Genomic DNA, 17,581 nt, shown 5'->3' on the forward strand with positions numbered 1-17,581 from the left:
CCAAAAGGCAGTTCCTTTGGCACATGGGGGCCTGGGCCCTCCGGTGTTCATGCCCCAGGTGTCTGAGCTGAGGCCTCGGCGTCCGAAGGGCTGCTGTATGCCTCTGAGCTGTTCCACCCCCCTCTCATTTTTCTGAGGCTCATGGACCCTTGAGCACCAGCCTCTGCCCCCTTTTCCAAGAAGCCTCCCCTGACTTCCCTAGCCCTGACACCTCCCCTTCCACAAGTCCCAGCCTCCTCTCCTTGGGATGACCATGACCTCCAGCCCCTGCCAGGGATGCGTGGCCTTCTCCAGTCAGGCTTCCCCAGTTCTTACCTTCGCACCTGCTGGTCTCTTCCCGGAATGCCCTCTCTTTCCCTGAAAAAGCTTTCGTATTCTTCAAAGACATAACTCAAAGGTCAGCTCTTCCAGGAAGCCCTCCTGTATCTAATTGGGGTTGATTACCAGCTTCTCTCCTCTTTAAGCCACTTCCCTCCTTCTGTGCCCTGCAGGCAGAACCAGGTAGACCTTGAGCCCAAGGGGGCCCCGTGATGCCCAGCCCAAGGCTGATGTCTCTGGGAGTGGAGCCCAAAGCCCTCCGCTTGCCTCATTGCCCTCGTCTCTGGCCCAGGCCCTTGTGGGGACCCAGGAGAAGGCCTGCGCTACCTCTTAGGCAAGCACACAGCAAGTGTATACTAAGCACTTGCTGAGATGTTTCCTCCCAACCGGTATTTCCTGAGTCCCCACTCTGTGCCGGACACTGGGTCACGTGGCTCCCCCAGGCGATCACCTCCATCCCCCTCCGGCACCCCCAGCACACGAGGAACAGTTGGCACCCAGGAGGTGCCCAGAAGTGGCTGCTCTTGGTCTGCCAGACAAAGGCGAGGGCCATGCCTTCCGTAACCTTGGAGACAGACAGTCGGGCTCCAGAGTCCGGCTCTGGTCACACCCCTCCCTGGCCGGGTGGCCTTGGGTGGGTCATGGCTGCTCCGGATAGCCGAGTGAGAAGACACGTGTGGCAGCACCAGGCGTGGGCTCAGTGGGCAGCATCACTCTTTTTCTACAATGGCCATAAAAGCCCCTCACCGGCGCTGTGGGTCCCTTCCCAGAGAGAGCGACTCAGGCACTCTGGGGTCTCCAGGCCTGGGGCTGGGGTCTTGGGGACTGACCAAGTACCCAGGGGTACAGCAGTTTCTCAGGCAACATTCCGAGGCTGCCCGGGAGAGGCCCAGGGCAGGAGAGGGCAGGGCCCAGATTTATCCACCAATCCGGCGGGCTCCTAGCTCGAGAGCCTGTTCTTATCTGCCCAGCCCAGCATGGGGGGGCCGCTGGGCCGGCTGCAGCGGGACGCTGCCTGGGGACTGGACACGGAGCAGGCCCGGCAGCCCCAAGCCCCACCAGGTGGGTGACAGCCACTGACGGCTCTGAGCGTCCCTGCAGGCTGGTGGCCGACTGCCCGCCCATCTCCTGCACCATGTCGGACGGCGAGGGCCCCTCGGCCGGTGAGTGGCAGCGCTATATTTACCCACCACGGCTCCGGTTGCAGGGCCAATGCTGCTGGGTGCAGAGGGCACTGGGCGCCCCTGCCCCAGGCTGCAGGCAGCTGTGGGGCTGGACCCCCTTCCTCCTAGCTGATGCCTGGGGTGGGTGGGGGTGGGGGGTTGCTGCGCTCCTGGAAGGGGAACTGGCCTTTCGGAGCTAAGTTCTGCTGCACCGCGGGCTTCCCGGTGGGGCTGGAGCAGGAAGCTGTGCCCGCTGCGAACCCCTCCCGCCGCTAGCCAGGGAGTCGGGGGCTGCCCCATGGTGCTGCGGGCGCTGGACTGTGCCTGGGCATGGGGAGCCACAGACCCCTGGAACCGCATGCAAACGAGTGTGTGTGAACATGTGCCTGGGGTGGGGGGGCCTCCAGCTTCCAGCTGATTCCCCAAAGGTCGGAGACCTCTGGGAAGTTCGGAGGCCTGGGTCTGCTTGCACAAGGCAGGCCCTCCAGGAGTCCCCAGATCTTCTAGGTTGGAAATGGCCCGGGACACAAAGACAGAGGGCCAGTCAGAGTCTGTGGTCTGCACACAGACCCTCTGTCCTCCCCGGGGGACTGGCTGCCTGTGTGGCTGGCTAGCTGCCCTCAGCTCCCCCAGCTGAAGGCAGGTCTGAGATGGACATCCCTCTGAGCTGGCCATAGTGGGCCCAGGGCTGCAGACAGCCTCCTCCAGGCGGCCCGGGTTCAAATCCCCAATTCTCTCACTTCTAGATTGGGTGACTGACCTGGGGCAAGGAGCTTCCCTGTTCTGAAGCTCCGTATTCCCAAGTGGAAAAAAAAGGCAGCGCCCGCCCTCCCCGCAGGTGGTTGTGAAGGCTGAATGTGAGAAGGAGCAACCGCCGATCTGTATCGGGGCACTCAGTCATGGCCTCGCGGAAGCAGCAGGTGGAGAGTCCCAGGCAGGAGCCTGCGTCTCCCGGTCTGGCCACTCCAGCCGCACCTTCTTGCCTAAGCCACTGCACGTCCGTGGCCCCTGGAGTCCTTATCTGTCCCGCAACGCCACGCGGGGACGTGCCTAGACAGGTCCGGCCAGCCTGGGGGTCCTGGACTGGTTGTGAGGGACAGCGGTGGGGTCCTCCTGGCATGGTGTCTGGTAGACAGTCCCGGCGCCGGGGCCGGGCCAAGTCAGATTTGGAACAGAGAGCGAGAGTGTGTGTGCGTTGGGGAGGGGGACACCGACAAAACTGGCCTGACCTCACCCTCTTCCGCCAGGCATTAGGGGTGCAGGCTGCCAAGAATTGTCCGCCGAGGAGCCGGTATGTGGGGGCGGGGGGGGGCGGCAGACGGGCCCTTTCTGGCTGGCTCTGCCAGCACCTGACACAGACCCGGAATAGCTCTCTCCTTCCGCCAGGGACATGGCCCTGCTTTTAGCAGCTTGTAAAACCACCCGCACAGAGAGGGGTATTTCAGGAAGGCCAGAACAGTATTTAGCCTGCTGGGCCGATGGAATGGGCGCCGAGCGTGTGCGTGTGCGTGTATGTGTGCATGTGTGTGTGTGTGTGTCCAGGAGGCTAGAGGAGACACGGCCTTTATGCCCCTGTACAGTGTAGGAGAGGGTCAGCTGGGCGGGGGCCGGCAGGCGCGGTGGTGGCTGTGCCCACCCTGGCTGGGCGGGTCACTTGGGCGAGCGTGGGGCTTGGCTTCCTATAGAGCACTGTGGGATGGTTTTTTTCTCTGCTGTGCTGGACTTGCTGGGGAATCTGGTTGGCAGTAGAGGCAACACCTGGGTGCAAGGGCGTGTTCGTGTTTGGGGGGTCTCCTAGAGTGTGTTGTTCAAAGGTCAAGACTTTCTAGGATTCCAACCCCATGGCAGTGGTTGGGTCCCGGAGGATACCATGAAAGATTTCTACCTCTTTTCAGAAACCAGTCCCTGGGCCTCTGTCTGTAGCGAGAAACTTCTCAGCTGCCCAGCCGTGACCTGTGGGCAGGTTACTGAAGGTCACCGGGCCTCGGCTTCCTCATCTGTCCAGTGGGCACAATAATAGGACATTAGTTCCTCAAGTCCCAATGAGGATTAAGTGGCGGAGAGCATATAACCTGCTTGACATGACGCCTGGCTTACTGCCAGCACTGGTAACTGTAATTACTGTCCCCTAGTAAGTGAGCTGTGGCCAAAGAGGAGAACAGAGGGGACAGACTACGTGCTGCGTCTTGTCCTGGCCACCTTGGAGATGTTGTTTGATCCCTGGAGGGTGTGCATGAACTCCACCATACAGGTAGGGAAACTGAGGCTCAGAGAGGCAAATAGACTGGCCCCAGGTTGCCCAGCTGGTACATGGCAGAGTCAGGATTCGAACCCACCTCCCCAGACCCATCCAGGAAATCCTACCCCGCTCACCCACAGTGGGGGCTGGGGGGTCTTGTAGGCCCTTGTGGTTTTCATCTGAACTACAGCCCTTCTCCTTTGGGACGCAGCTAGCTCAGGATTGGCTCCAATAATTTGGAATCTGTGCCCCCAAAAATGTGGTACCTTGTTAGGGTGTCCAGAAAACTGCACGGGGCAGGAGCAGAGTGGCAGGCGGTCGACTCCAGGACTTGTGGCCCTGCGCCTGGACAGGGGAGCCTGGAGGCTAAGGTTACCACGAGGCAATGTTGTATTTATAGCAGGAAGCTGCCAGCCCGCACACGCCGTCCAGGGAAGGGGCTTCCCTCACAGCTGTCTGGATTCTAGACCTGGCTCCGCCCCTGAGCAAAGCCTAGCACAGGACGGGCCCCTTTCCCATCAAGACTCAGTTCCCCCATCTGTAAAATGGGGCCCTTCCATGTCCCTTGCTGGGTCTGGAGACAGTGTCTCTAAGGGCTGGTGTGGCCTGGATGGAGGGGCCGGAAGGTGCTGGCTCCAGGCACTCTGGGTCTGTTGATTGTCCCTTCCTGCCTTTGACCTCGTGGCCGGCCCCTCCCCTCCCGGCAGAACTCTGCAGGAAGAGAATCCAGCCTCTGCGCGGGCAGAACCCACGTGTTTGGGAGGGCTTCCAGCAAAGCCGTTTTACAATTCCAAGCCCCACAGAATAGGCTGTTGTTATTCTCAGCAGAGCAACGAGGGCAAGTCCTTCCGAGCCCAGGGTTCGAATCTCGGCTCTACTGCCCTGTCCCCAGGCTCTGTGGTCTCGGGTGAGGCACTTAGCCTCTCTGAGCCTCAGTGGTGGGTTTCCACTTGCCTCGCTTTGGGGGATGTGATGAGGACGTGATGAGGGCTCAGCCAACAGAGTGACTCTCTTTGTCTTTCTGCATAAACTCTCCCTGAGGCCATGGCCCCTTGGTTCATTGCAGTAGACAGTGGACAGACTAGCTACTGCCTGTCCCCCTGTCTTTATCCTCCTCCCTCAGCTCTGCAGCTCCTGGACCTGTTCTGAGCCAATTTACCCAGGGGGCCAACAGCTCTCTGGGGCCCCCCAAAGGTCCCCATAGTTGGCTCCCCAAGTGTCTGTCTTTGCCTGGTAACAAGGGTTTTTTCCCAAGGGCGGAGGACCTGACATTGCAGTAGGCCACCCCATATCCCACTCACTTCCTCCAGCATCCCCAGAACCCAGAGAGAACCCCACTTCCTTTTCCCTCCTCATCCTGGCCTGGATTTGAGTCTCCTTCTTTACCAACTGGCCTTGGGGTCTGCAGCCGTGTCTACAAAGAGATTTAAGCAAAACATTTTAGTTTAGGTCCTGCTCTTGGAAAGGAAGTGTCTTCCCCCAGGAGAGGCAGGCTTGGTTTCAGGGTCTTGTCATCTCTCTAGGGTGTCCCCTCCTGTTGATGAGGGCTTCCCTCTTTCTAGACAGGTAAGTGGATTCGGGTTTCATCTCTTGGGCAATAGGGAGCCAGGGAGGACCCGAGCTGGTGATACCTGGATTGCTTCAATGTGTGTGGGGCAGGGACCAGAATCTGGAGGCCAAGAAGCCCAGAAGGAGGCTGGCAAGGATGGCCCTGGGGAGAGAGGCTGAGGCTGACTCAGGAAGCGAGGGATGGGGGAGTAGGGGACTTAGCAACTGAGTGTGGGGGCCATCACGGAGGTCCAGAGGACAGATGCTTGTCTCCAGGGGACTGGGGGTGACCTGGCAAGGGCCCAGAGCTGGTCTGTAAAAACACATGGGGGTCAAAATAAAAGACAGAAACTGGGGGCATCTGGGTGGCTCAGTGGGTTAAAGCCTCCGCCTTCTGCTCAGGTCATGATCCCAGGGTCCTGTGATCGGGCTCCACATCAGGTTCCCTGCTCAGCATGGAGCCTGCTTCCTCCTCTCTCTGCCTCTCTCTCTGCCTACTTGTGATCTCTGTCTGTCAAATAAATAAATAAAATCTTAAAAAAAAAAAAAAAAGACAGAAACTGGTGGCCAAGGGGCGTCTGGGTGGCTCAGTCAGTTAAGCATCTGCCTACTCTTGGTTTGGACTCAGGTCATGATCTTGTGGTTGTGGAATCAAGCCCTGCCTTGGGCTCAGTGCTCAGTGTCGAGTCTGCTTCAGGTTCTCTCTCTCTGTCCCCCATGGGCTCTCCCTTAGATAAATAAATAAAATCTTAAGAAAAAGATAAAGGAAACTGGTGGCTGAGATGAGTTAGCGATACCCATTGTCATCCAATCCTGATTTCAAATCTTTGAAACGCAGACCGTTTGTTTTTTGCTGACTGTAGGGCTGGGACAGACTCAATGTGTGCTAGGAAGAAAACAAAAGCGAAAAACAAAACACATAAATCTCAGTGGCTTAAAGCAACAAAGGTGTATTTCCCGTTCATGCAAAGTCCTTTGCGGATCTGGGTAACTCCTGGGCGGGTTGCCTAAGCGGGAGCTCAGCCTGACACCTCCATACGGACCCATGCTTTCTGGGTTATGAGGCCCGGCAGAGAGACAGAGACACCGCGGGGACAAATGCTCCCACGCCCAAGTCGCCCGTCCTGCCACTGCGGGCATGTCATTGGCTGGGCATGTCACATGGCCACACCTAATGGCCGGGAGTGGGGGTACCGCTCTCCGTTTGTGAACGGCAGTCATATCCGCCCCCCCCCATGGACTTTTGTCCCCAACTGACTTTAAAAAAAAAAAAAAAAGTAATCCATTTTAATTATGAAATGTTGGGAGCGTGTCGTCGGAGCTGCGGTCCGTAAGCATCTGAAATGCAAATTATGAGTCGTTCCACTATGCAAGTCACAAAGCAAGGGACGAGATTTTTCAAAACGTGTTCTTTCCCACAGATTTGAATTTGCATTTAAAAGCACAGACATAAGCGACGGAGCGATTGTGTCACCACACCAATAAGGAAAAGCATAACCAAGAGAAACAGGAGCCGTTAATTGCCGCGAAGCTCCATGGATTCATTATTTGCTCGCGCACCGGAGGGGGTGCTGGCCGGACAGCTCCCGAGCCCGCTCGGCCACCGCGGTCCCGGGGTGAAGAACGGGGTCTGAGCTCAGGGGAAATGACGGTGGGGATAGATGGGGAGGGGGATTAGGGGTCCGAGCGCCATCTCTCTGAGGCAGACGCTGTTTCCTTGATCCCGCGCCGCCGCGCCTCGCAGAGGCTCGCCGTCCGTTTGAGGAGGGGCCGCAGGAGCGAAACCAGCGCAACCGGAGGGCTGTGGCCGTGAACGCCGCGTGTCGTTTCGTATGAGATGAGACCCGGCTTCCCGACGTTTGCAAACACTAGAGGTTGGCTCTAAGCCTTTCCGTAAGGGTCGATGACGTCAACCGAATAGCTAGAAACAAAGCTGGAATTTAAAACATTAATATTAGTAATTAAATATAATTTTTATTCATCGATTAATATGATTAATATTATAGTGATTAAAATAAGTTAAATATGAACCACATTCCTAAAGCTGGGATGGAAGAACTCCCTGCTGGGGATCACGTTCCCCTGAGCCCAGGCCCCCACAGTCCCGCCTGGAAGCCAGACTGTTTAGAGAGCTCTCGCCCCAGTTTAAACACATCTTCTAGGGTTCCCGCCTGATTTATTTCAGATGGAAAAACGTGTCAGCGCAAGGTGCAGTTACAGAAAACACTCTCCCTTCTGCTTTTCTCTGGAGGGGCCCATGGTCTCAGTGGACCACCTGACTTGGCGGTACTTATCAGGCTTATCCTGTGTGCATGGGTCCTGCCAGGCCCTGCCACGTGAGGGAGAGCTGGGGCCCTGGCCCATGGAGGCCCCTGGGGGGCCTTGTGCTCAGGGGACTTGTGCTCAGGCCCCTCTGAGTCCCCAGCAGTGCTCAGGCTGCAGGCTCCAGGCAGCGCCCTGGGGCCCAAGCCGGCACTATAACTTCTGGTTCTGGAAGCGGCGTTATTGAGCGGCGGTTCATACATCTCCCACAGTTCACCCACCTCGAGTGTCCAGGGCGGCGGATCTTACTCCATTCCCAGGGTTGTACCACTGCGATCACATAGCCCGCTTGGGGACATTTTAATCACCTCGGGAAGAGACCCCCACCCCTTTGCAGTCCTTCCCGGCGCCCCAGCCACTCCTGTCTCTGTCTCTGCGGATTCGCCGTTGTGGCCATTTCATTCTTATAAGCAGAATCGTGCAGCGTGGGGCCTTTCCCCTCGTGGGATGTTTTTAGTCTCCCCCTGCGTCTGTGTCCGTGCTTCATCCGTCGTGTGGCCAAATGTCCTCCGGTCGTGTGGAGAGACCACACGTGACTTATCCAGGCACCAGGTGACCGATGTTCGGGCCGTTTCTACGTTTCGGCTATGATGACCAACACTACCGTGGACACAAGCGCACGATTCGGGACAGATGTCTCCATCTCTCTCGGGCGTACGCCTCCAACAGGCTTGCTGGGCTGGAGGGTGTCTCCGTGGCACCTTCTGAGGACCCCTGGACCATCTTCCGCAGGGACAGCACCCCAGGGGTGCACGAGGGCCCCCCTTTCTGCACATCCTCACCGACGCTGCTTGTTACCTGTTTGATTCCGGCCATCTGAGCGGGTGGGTGTCTCACCGTGGTGTTGACTGGCCTTTCCCTGCAACTGGTGGTTTTGAGTGTCTTTTCCTTTGCTCCTTGGCATCACCCCCTTGGCTCTGAGACCGTAAGCCTCAATGTCCTCATCTGTAAAATGGGGACCAGGTTAGTGCCGCGTCCCAGGCTGTGGTGAGGTTTCACTGAGATCATGCCAGGGTCTTGGCCCAGAGCAGCTGCCCAGCAAATGTTTCCTGCCTGAAGCTGCGGTCTGGGCTTACAGGGCCTCCCCTGAAGGCTGGTGGGAGGGAAGGAGTCAGAGAAAGCTAGAAAACTGGAAGTTTCTGCAAGTTCCAAACCCATTTAGGAGAGGGACAAACCTCATCAGAGAAGGCGGTGACTGACACGGGTCCAGCCCTGGTGATTTCTTCCCCAGTTGCTCGTCTGAGCCAGCCAAGTGAGCCGGCCACGTCTGTACAACCCAGATGAGGCAGGTGTCCAGACCGCAGGCTCGGGGAAGATAAGCCTGCCCGCCATTCGGGTTTCCGGCTAGGGACACCTGTAAGGGTTTCTTATCTTGTTTGGCCTCCTCCTCTTGATTACTCTCCAGGCTGGTCATGTTGCCCTTCCTGGACTTGCAAGCCTCCGTCTGTCCATGGAGAGCTCTGGAAATAGGCCAGGAGCATCCTTGCACGAGCTTGGGCAGGAGCCTGGGGCCTGGCGGAGGTGCTGATGGGATGGTCAACCTGATTGTGTGGCTGTAACCTGAGCCGGGAGCTGGGTGGGAGGTGAGGGGACACAATCACCCCGTCACAGCGGAAAGCAAACCTGGCTCCAGATAGCAAGCTCATTAGGCTGCCCCGGAGGGAACAAGTCCAGTTCTGTTCTGGGCCCAGTGGGAGAAAGGCAGAGTTTACCCCGATAGCCCTGGGGCACCTTGCCATCCTGGGTCGTGCCCCAAGGGGACTCCAAGCTCTGGGGCTGGGTGTGGATGCTGCCACTGTGTCCACGGCCCCTCGGGGCAGCAGGCGAGAAGCAGGGACAGGAGTGTGGCTGGGAATCAGTGAGACTGGCATTGGCGTTCGAGCTCAGCTACCCAGTGCTGTGTGACCTTTGCAAGTCACAGAACCTCTCTGGGCCCTGGTTTGCTTGTGGGTAAAATGGAGCTGATGGTACCGTAGAGGGTGGCTGCCAAGCACGAATGGACTAGTGCTCATGGTCAAGGGCAGGGTGTGGGGGGATTCTAGAGGTGGGAGTGAAGGTTCGGGTCTACACATGCTTCCTTCTCCTGGGAAAGGTGCTCAGGAGAAAGCAGGGAAGGAGGGAGGCGGGACAGGGCTTCCGGCGGAGAGTAGCTTTATTTTGTTCGATGTCTGTACACTTGAGTGTCAGCCCAGTGAAGGAGGAGACCAGGCCTTTCTTGGAGCCTCTGCCTGTGTGTGTGTGGGGGGGGGGGGGGCGGTGGTCATCAGTCTGGCTGTGGCTCTGCATTTGCTTCCCGGGGCTCCCGTGACAAATAGCCACAAACTTGGTGGCATGAAACCACAGAAATTAATTTTCTCACCATTCAGGAGGCCCAAAGCCTGCAATTAGACGCACTGGGCCCAGACCAGGTGTGAGGAAGGCTCTGCTCTCACGGGTGAGAATCCATCCCTGGTCTCTTCCTGCGCCCTCGACTGGAGGCCGTGTCCCTCCGTCCCTGCCTCCTTGGTCACGTGGTCCCCCTTCTCTGCATCAGATCTCTGTCTCCCTCAGTACTCTCGCATGGCATTTAGGGCCATCTGGAAAAACCAGGAGACTCCCTCCCCCCCCCCATCCTTAATTTAATTACATCTACGAAGACCCTTTCCCTATATATGGTAACATTCCAAGGACCTAGGGAGTAGAGCTTGGCGCCTTTAGCCTGCTGCAGGCACCAACACAGATGCCCGAGAAGCTTGTGGCCTCCCAGGGCTCTGGCTGGGGACCCAGGGAAGCAGCCTGAGGGGCTCAGACCCCCCAAGAAGGAGCTTTGCGCCCGATACCTTCCTGGCCTCGGGGCCCTGCTCTCCCTCCCTCCTGAACCGCCCTTGGCTGCTGCACCGAAGCTGGCCCAGGGCCAAGGGCAGCTGTCTCCCCTTCCTTTCCGCCCCCTGTGAAGAAAGTGGTTGATGGCCTGGAGTAAGCAGGGTCGGGGGGAGAGGGAGCCCCATGGGCCCTGACCGCAGGAAGGAAGAGATGCTTCCTTTCAAAAATAACATGTTAATAAAATTAGACTTTTTGAAAGAGCAGTTTAAAAAAAATTTAAAAATAACGGAGCCTGAATAAGGAAATAAACCCGAAATTATGAGGGTGATGGACGACGTCCTCAGGGAAGCCGAGAGGGAGCGTGAGTGAGAACCAGGCCTCTGTGGGAGGCGCACGGCAGGTGACTGCGTCTGGCCGAGCCTCAGTTTCCCTGCCTGGAACTCAGGGCCTGCCTGAGGGCGGCCAGGAGCAGGACGCGGGAAGGTTGCTCGGCAGGCAAACACCTGGAGGGGTCCTGCCTGCAAAGACGGGGTGTTGCCTCTTCCCCCGGAGAGGCGCCCCCCACCACCTGCCCATCCCACGGGGCACCTCTCTTCCCAGCCCTGTGGCCCAAGCCCCCTGACACTTCAGCGGGTGGGAATTCTTGGGGACTTTTCTCCACTGGAGCGTGGTCTAAGCCCCTCGCCTGGCACACACGGCTTCTCTAGGGGACCGACCAGCCCTCCCCCACCCTCCCGCCCCAAGTACAGCGAGGGGCTAGAACTCAGCACTTTCTGGGCCATTTCTCACCTTTTGGTTCCTCCTCCGGGAACACCTCCTCATCCCTAGCAAAGCCTTTCTTCCGTCCTAGCCTCTCCCTTCCTGCCCTGCCCCTACAAGATGGTGATCACTGTGAGGGCGGCATCCACGTCTGAGTCCGTGCCCAGCAACTGGCACATAGTAGGTGCTCAGCAAATGGCCTCGTCATTCCCCCGACGCTGCTGGCTGCTCTTCCTCCTGCGGCGACCTTTACGAAGGAAGCACTAGAGTCCAGACCCGTCCAAGGCCCCTCTGTGCACCCCGTTCTCTCTCCCCCACAGTCCCACCACCAGGGCTTACCCTCACTCCCACTTTATGGACAAGAAAACTGGGGGTCGGAGGGTGTGGATCGTCACATGTGAGGACCTCCCTCGTCCCTTCCCTGGGTCACTGGGGTTCACAGACAATCCCTTCCCTCTCTGGGCCTCAATTTCCTGATGTGGGAAGTGGGAGAGCTCTCTGAAGCCTTAGCCCTGGAGGTGGGGGCACAAGACACCACCACACTGTGTCCCTTCTTGTGACATCCCCTTAATCCTGGGGCAGGGGTGCGGTCTGCAGGGGAGAGGAACACTCTCAGCCTGGAACGCCGCCTCCCCCACCCCTGCTTCCCCCAACACTGGCATGCGTGACTTCTGCGTGAGGCCAGGCCTCGACTCCCAGCCTGGTGTGCCTGGGGTGGGGTCTCCCCCTGCTGGAGGAGAAGAGGGGGGAAGGGTGAGGCACAGGGACTGCAGACCGACTCCCTGGGGCTCCCTTTGGTGGCCTGGCCTTCTTGTCTTCGAACTCTGCTTGCCCAGCTGTAAAGTTAGAGGTTCTGGGGTGGTGGGCTGGGTTTGAACACACGAATTCACTTGTTTCTTGTTTTGAGGACTGATGAATCAGCTTGCCGTCCTGGGGCCGAGAACACGGGCAAAGCCATCCACCCACTGAGTGGTCTGAGCAAGCCTCAGTTTCCCCACCTCTAAGGCGGGACTGGTAGCAGCTGGGCTGGGATGTGCTACGTGGACCCCCTCCCCCACACCCCCACCCCAGACCCCTGCAGATGGCAAGCGCCTGCCTCTCAGACACCGGCGTGGTTACAGGAGGGGACAGGTGGTCACAAGGAAAAGCTGTAAATCTAATCAGTCTTTTTAAAAACATCTAACCGCTCTTAATCCTGCTAATGGTTTCTCTTCCTTTCATGAGAAGGAGGTCCAACTTGCGGCACTGGGCCAGGAACAACAAGCCTTTGTGTTCTTCGGGAAAATCGAGACGGAGCTCAGAGAAGGACGAGTCAGGTGTTGGCGCCTTATCTCTCCTGGCAAAGCCTGAGCCTCTGGGCCAGGTCCCTGCTGGCCGCCGAAGGGAGGCGTGAATAATGGAAGGGCTGGCACTGGGCCCCCTGCCACCGGGGCTATGTCGGGAAGCGGAGGGAGGAACCATGGGATGGGCAGCCTCAGATGGCATCGGGCTCCTAGAGGCCCAACGGGTCTTGAGGCTGGGCTAACACTGGCTCTGAGAGGCCAGGTATCTCTGCATTAGGGTCCCGGTGAAGGCCCTGGGCTTCAAGCTCAGATTACACTGGCTGTGTGTCCTTGGGCAAGACGCCTAGCCTCTCTGAGCCCTCGCCTCCTTATCTATGACATCCCCACCTACATCTTGTGATGGTTTCAAGGGCTCCAGCAGGGGGTCTGCGGGGTTCCTGGCACACAGTAGGTGCCTCACAGTGGCAGAGATAGAAAAAAGCACTCAGGGCAGGGCCACTTCCCCTCCGGGGAAACGGGGGGCTTTTCCTGGTCCCCGGAGCTTCTAGACTCCAATTCTGATTTGCACTGTTGATGATCAGTGGCTCAGTCGCCATAGACCCCTCGCCATGGGGCTGGGGTGGGGAAACTGAGACGCGTCCATTGGTCAAGCAGGGGCTGCCTGGAGGAGGTGTGCCCGAGGAAGGCAGAGGGCAGGAGTCAAGCCCCAGCAGAGAGTTGGCACAGGGGCGAAGAAACAGAGGCTCGGAGAGCTCAAAGAACCTGCCAGGTCGCCAGCTGGTGAGGGGTCGCCCTCTCCCTGCCATTACTGTACTCAGCGAGGGGATAGCGTCTTGACCCTGGGACGGCTTTCAGTGAAATGGAGCTCCGGAAGGGAATTACCCTGGGTGAGGTCACCAGGTGCCATCAGTCCAAGGGTCAGCACCTGCCCTGAGGACCCTTCCCTGTGCTGCTGGAGATGGCACCACGGGGACAGGTGCTGCCGATGACCATCATCACTCCGATTCAGGGCAGCTCTGGGTGTGGGATGCCAGGCCCAGAACACAGGCAGGAGCATGGCACCAAGGAACAGGGTCTGCGGCGAGACCCCCCACCGATCAACTGGAGAAGTCACGGATAGCAGGTCTGGCCCCGCCCTGTGCTGCAGGGAGGTGGGAGGGGAGGGCTGGCCCTCAAGGCCACTCCGTCCCCCTCCAGCATGAGTCACTGCTTGGCTCAGGGCCCAGGCAGCCAAGGGAGGCCTCTGGCCGGGGTTCCCTGAGGTTAGCAGCCTTGGTGTCCAACCACTCCTTGGTGTTCCTGGCAGGCTTCTGTTCCTTTAAGAACCTGAACTTGAGATGCTAGGGTGGGTGGTGAGCTGGCTGGAGCTCGGGGATGTTCTAAACCTCCCTGTAGAGGATCGCGGGCCTCACTTTTCAGTGCTCCAAATGTACAGCCTGGGGTTCTCAAACTTTGGTCCTTACAGCTGCGTGGGGTGAGGGTGCTGCCCAGAACAGTGCATTCCTGAGCCCCACCCAGGCTCCTGGGACCTGCATCTCGGGCTTCCCCTGTGGCCCACGGTCCCGGTCTCCGGCCCCCCTTGGCCCATCTGCGAGGTTCTCCACACCCTCCTCGTGTTCACGCTCTCCAGTCCTCACACGTGCTCCTCATCCGTATGCTCACGCCCACACTGCCCGGGACAAGTGAGCCAGACGTGCAGACACACACACGCGTACACACACACGCACGCACATACACCCAGACCGGTCACATAATTTGCAGGGCCCCGTGCAAAATGAACACGCAGGCCCTGTTCAAGAATCATCAAGGAGGGGCACCTGGGTGGCTCAGTGGGTTAAAGCCTCTGCCTTCGGCTCAGGTCGTGATCCCAGGGTCCTGGGATCGAGCCCTGCATTGGGCTCTCTGCTCGGTGGGGAGTCTGCTTCCCCCTCTCTCTCCGCCTGCCTCTCTGCCTACTTGTGATCTGTGTCTGTCAAATAAATAAATAAAAATTAAAAAAAAAAAAAGAATCATCAAGGATCACGAGGTGGTGACAGAAGACATCAAACCAAGCCTGGGGCCCCGGGTGACAGCACAGGTCACACATCAACAAGGCCAAACCCTGCACACATGCAGGCCACACACCCTGGGGTGCTCGTGGACGAGCCTGCCCACTGCACACACACACACGCACACACATGCACACGTGCACACACACGCATATGCACACATACGTACGCTCACAGACATACACACATGCTCCTGCGTGGTGAGGCTTTCAAGACCGCTTTTTATTGGGCTCAGGAAGTGTGCTGGTTAATGTTTAATAAAGCAGAATCAAAGTTGAGTCACATGTGAGTTGCTTGTAAGCAAGAAATGCCAGATGGGGTATTAGCTGAATCACTGTCTTGGGTTTCGTGAGTAACATTTTAACCAGGTTGTGACTAGTTTGGGAAAACTTCTACGCTCCCTCCCACGCCTACTCCAACATCTAAGTTAAACCGGCCTTTATTTCACTCTTGGAACGCCACAAAGCGCACCGAATCAAATGTCGACTTCAGGATTTCTGCCAACAGGTTTCTCTCCCAGACGAATCCAGGAGTGGGAAGGGGAACCTTCCTGCTACCTGCCCACCTGCGCACTCAGTGAGGTGGCCTTGGTCTCTCACCTGTTCGTAAGCCCCGGGCTCCCTGCCCCGAGCACTCAGGGCTTTGGAAGGGAGCGCTTAGGGCTGTACAGACGCACCTCGGAGATGCTATGCGTTGGGCTCCAGACCGCCGTGATACAGGGACGGTCACTATAAAACAAGACAAATGGATGTTTTCGTTCGCATGGCATATATAAATGATCTAGGAAGTGTCCAAGAAAACAGCGCACATACCTTCATTAGAAAATATTCCTTTCTAAGAAATGCTGGCCACGCTGAACTTTCAGCGGGTGCTGATCACTGAGCACAGATCCCCTGTTTTTCTTAAAGATTTACCTGCTTATTTATTTTTGTGAGAGAGAGAGTGTGAGCCCACACAAGCAGGGGGGAGGGGCAGAGGGAGAGGCAGACTCCCCCCTGCACAGGGAACCTGATACAGGCCCGGATCCCAGGACCCTGGGATCGTGACCCAAGCTGAAGGCAGACACTTAATGGACTGAGCCACCCAGGCAGCTGAGCCCCGATCGCCTTAACAAATACAAGAATAACAAGAAGAATAATGAAATTTCTAGAGAATTATCAGACCGGGACCCAGAGACATGAAGTGAGCGAATGTGGTTGGGAAAATGGTACCAGGAGACTTGCCCGACACAGGATGGCCACAGCACTCGTTTGTAAAAATCGCGGTGTCTGCCAAGCGCAGCAGGACAAAGGGTGCCTGTGCTCCTCAGAGCCAAGGATCGCACTGATTGTCAGACGCACGTTCTCCTCTGGACCACTAGGAAAGGGAAAACCCGCCCTCCGTACCCCAACGCCAGCCGAGGCGTTGATGGGTGAACTCGCTCCCGGCTCGGAGGCGTTCAACTGTGAAAAGCGTGTCTTAGTGTGGGTGCGAGCAGGGCTCAGCCTCCCAGTCCACAGATGGGGAAGACTGAGGTCCAGACAGGGTAAGAACCTGCCAGGGGGCTTGTGGGCTCCTGCTATTATGTGAACAGAGCCTTAAGAGGGCTTATTCCAGAGTTCTACCCACGACGCACGCAGCGTTGCTTTTTCCGGGCTGAAGGGAGACTTGCCTCAGTTTCCCTGAAATGCTACTGGTGCGCCCCTCTCTGTGCAGCCTGGGGGCTCCAGGGTTCCCATGGTGGAGGCTCTGTTCTGGCACCTCCCCCACATTTGACCGGAGGTAGGCACAGTTGGGAGCATTTTCTTCAAAGCAAGTTTTAGAGATAATAGTAATTTTGAGGACTGAGTCCTGCTTTGAGCCCAGCCCGCAGCTTCCCATGCAATAATTCATTATGGGAGATTTTTCAGAGACAGCCACTGGCCTTGGAAGGCGATGAGCTCATGAATATGCATGGACTCATCCTCATAAATTATGCATTCGATAGGGAGGCTTCCTGGGGAGGCCAGGGAAGGCGGGGAGTGCTTGGTCCCTACAAGGCTTGCTCACAAGCCCTTCTTGTAAGCCCAGACCTGCACGCCCTCCCTCCCTGTGACAATGAAATTGCGGGGTGCCGCTGGGCTCCATTCAAACATGGCACTCTGGCCTTCTAAGAATCTGGAGTTTACTTGGCTGTTGCTTCTTTAAATTGGCAAGGCTGGCGCGTCCGGCGGGGGCAGAGCAGGTGTGCCCTCACCACCCCCCAGGGAACTCACTTCAGAATCGTAGACCTTGATAGTCTGACCACACAGAGTCTCCCACAGCTGAAAAGCTGAAGCCCAGACGTGTGATTTACATGTTGTTTAGATTTCAAGGGCTCGTATCCCTCTGAATGGGAGCGTGCTCCGGTCCCGGGGGCCCCGGCATCTTGCAATGAGCCCTGGGCTGAGAGTCAGGGTAGGACCCAGGGGGTAGCAGGAAGGGAAGGAGGTGTCTGGGGAGAGCACAGGCACTGCCCTCCCCCAGAGCCACCCTCGGCCTCCCAGATGGGTTGCCATGTGAGCAGTGGGCACAGGGGCAGTGGGTTCAAGGTGAGCTCTGCATGGTCTGCTCGGCGGGATGGAGGCCGCCCCTCCCCCGTGTCCGTCCCTCCTCCTGCCCAGCTGCTGACCCCTGGGCCCATCTTCCCCGGGCCTTTCCGGATGTTCCTCCATGTCTTACGGGTCACACCTCAGCCACCCTTGAGGATAGTGCTGCGCCGGGGGGTCGTGTTTTTCTGTCTACGTCCTTCTGGGACTGGCAGCTCCTTTTCTGCTACTCACAGCCTCTGTGTATGGGCACAGCAGAGCCTTCCTTTCTTTCCTGCCTTCCTGGTCATGACCCAGGCCTCAGCTGGAGAGGGAAGGGCCTGTCCTGGTGAGTGGCTGGGAGGCGGCACTGCAGGTTCGGAGAGCGCTAAAACCTAGGCTGAAACCATTCCATCTTTCAAAAAATAAACTCCCAAACACTTAGAAGAAGCAAAACCTCTACAGAAAGTTCGAGACGCAGAGAACAAGAAACCACTATCACGGCGGTCCCTTCGTTTGGAGATGCCGCGTGCTGGCCTGCGGGCTTCCCTCCCCGCCACGCCTGTTGCTGAGC

The 17,581-nt window shown here is 57.8% G+C and overlaps 1 protein-coding gene across 1 annotated transcript in view; it reads left to right on the forward strand.

Annotated features, from left to right (window-relative positions):
- Positions 1–1,058: 1,058 nt before the first annotated feature.
- EML1 (EMAP like 1) overlaps positions 1,059–17,581 on the forward strand; it is a 174,008-nt gene continuing 157,485 nt past the window's right edge. Inside the window, exon 1 of the mRNA XM_032345246.1 lies at positions 1,059–1,481. Within this exon, the coding sequence (XP_032201137.1) occupies positions 1,454–1,481 (28 nt within the window). The 5' untranslated portion in view covers positions 1,059–1,453. The remainder of the gene's footprint in view (positions 1,482–17,581) is intronic.

Source organism: Mustela erminea, chromosome 5 (assembly GCF_009829155.1).
Source record: "Mustela erminea isolate mMusErm1 chromosome 5, mMusErm1.Pri, whole genome shotgun sequence".
Lineage (NCBI taxonomy): Eukaryota > Metazoa > Chordata > Mammalia > Carnivora > Mustelidae > Mustela > Mustela erminea.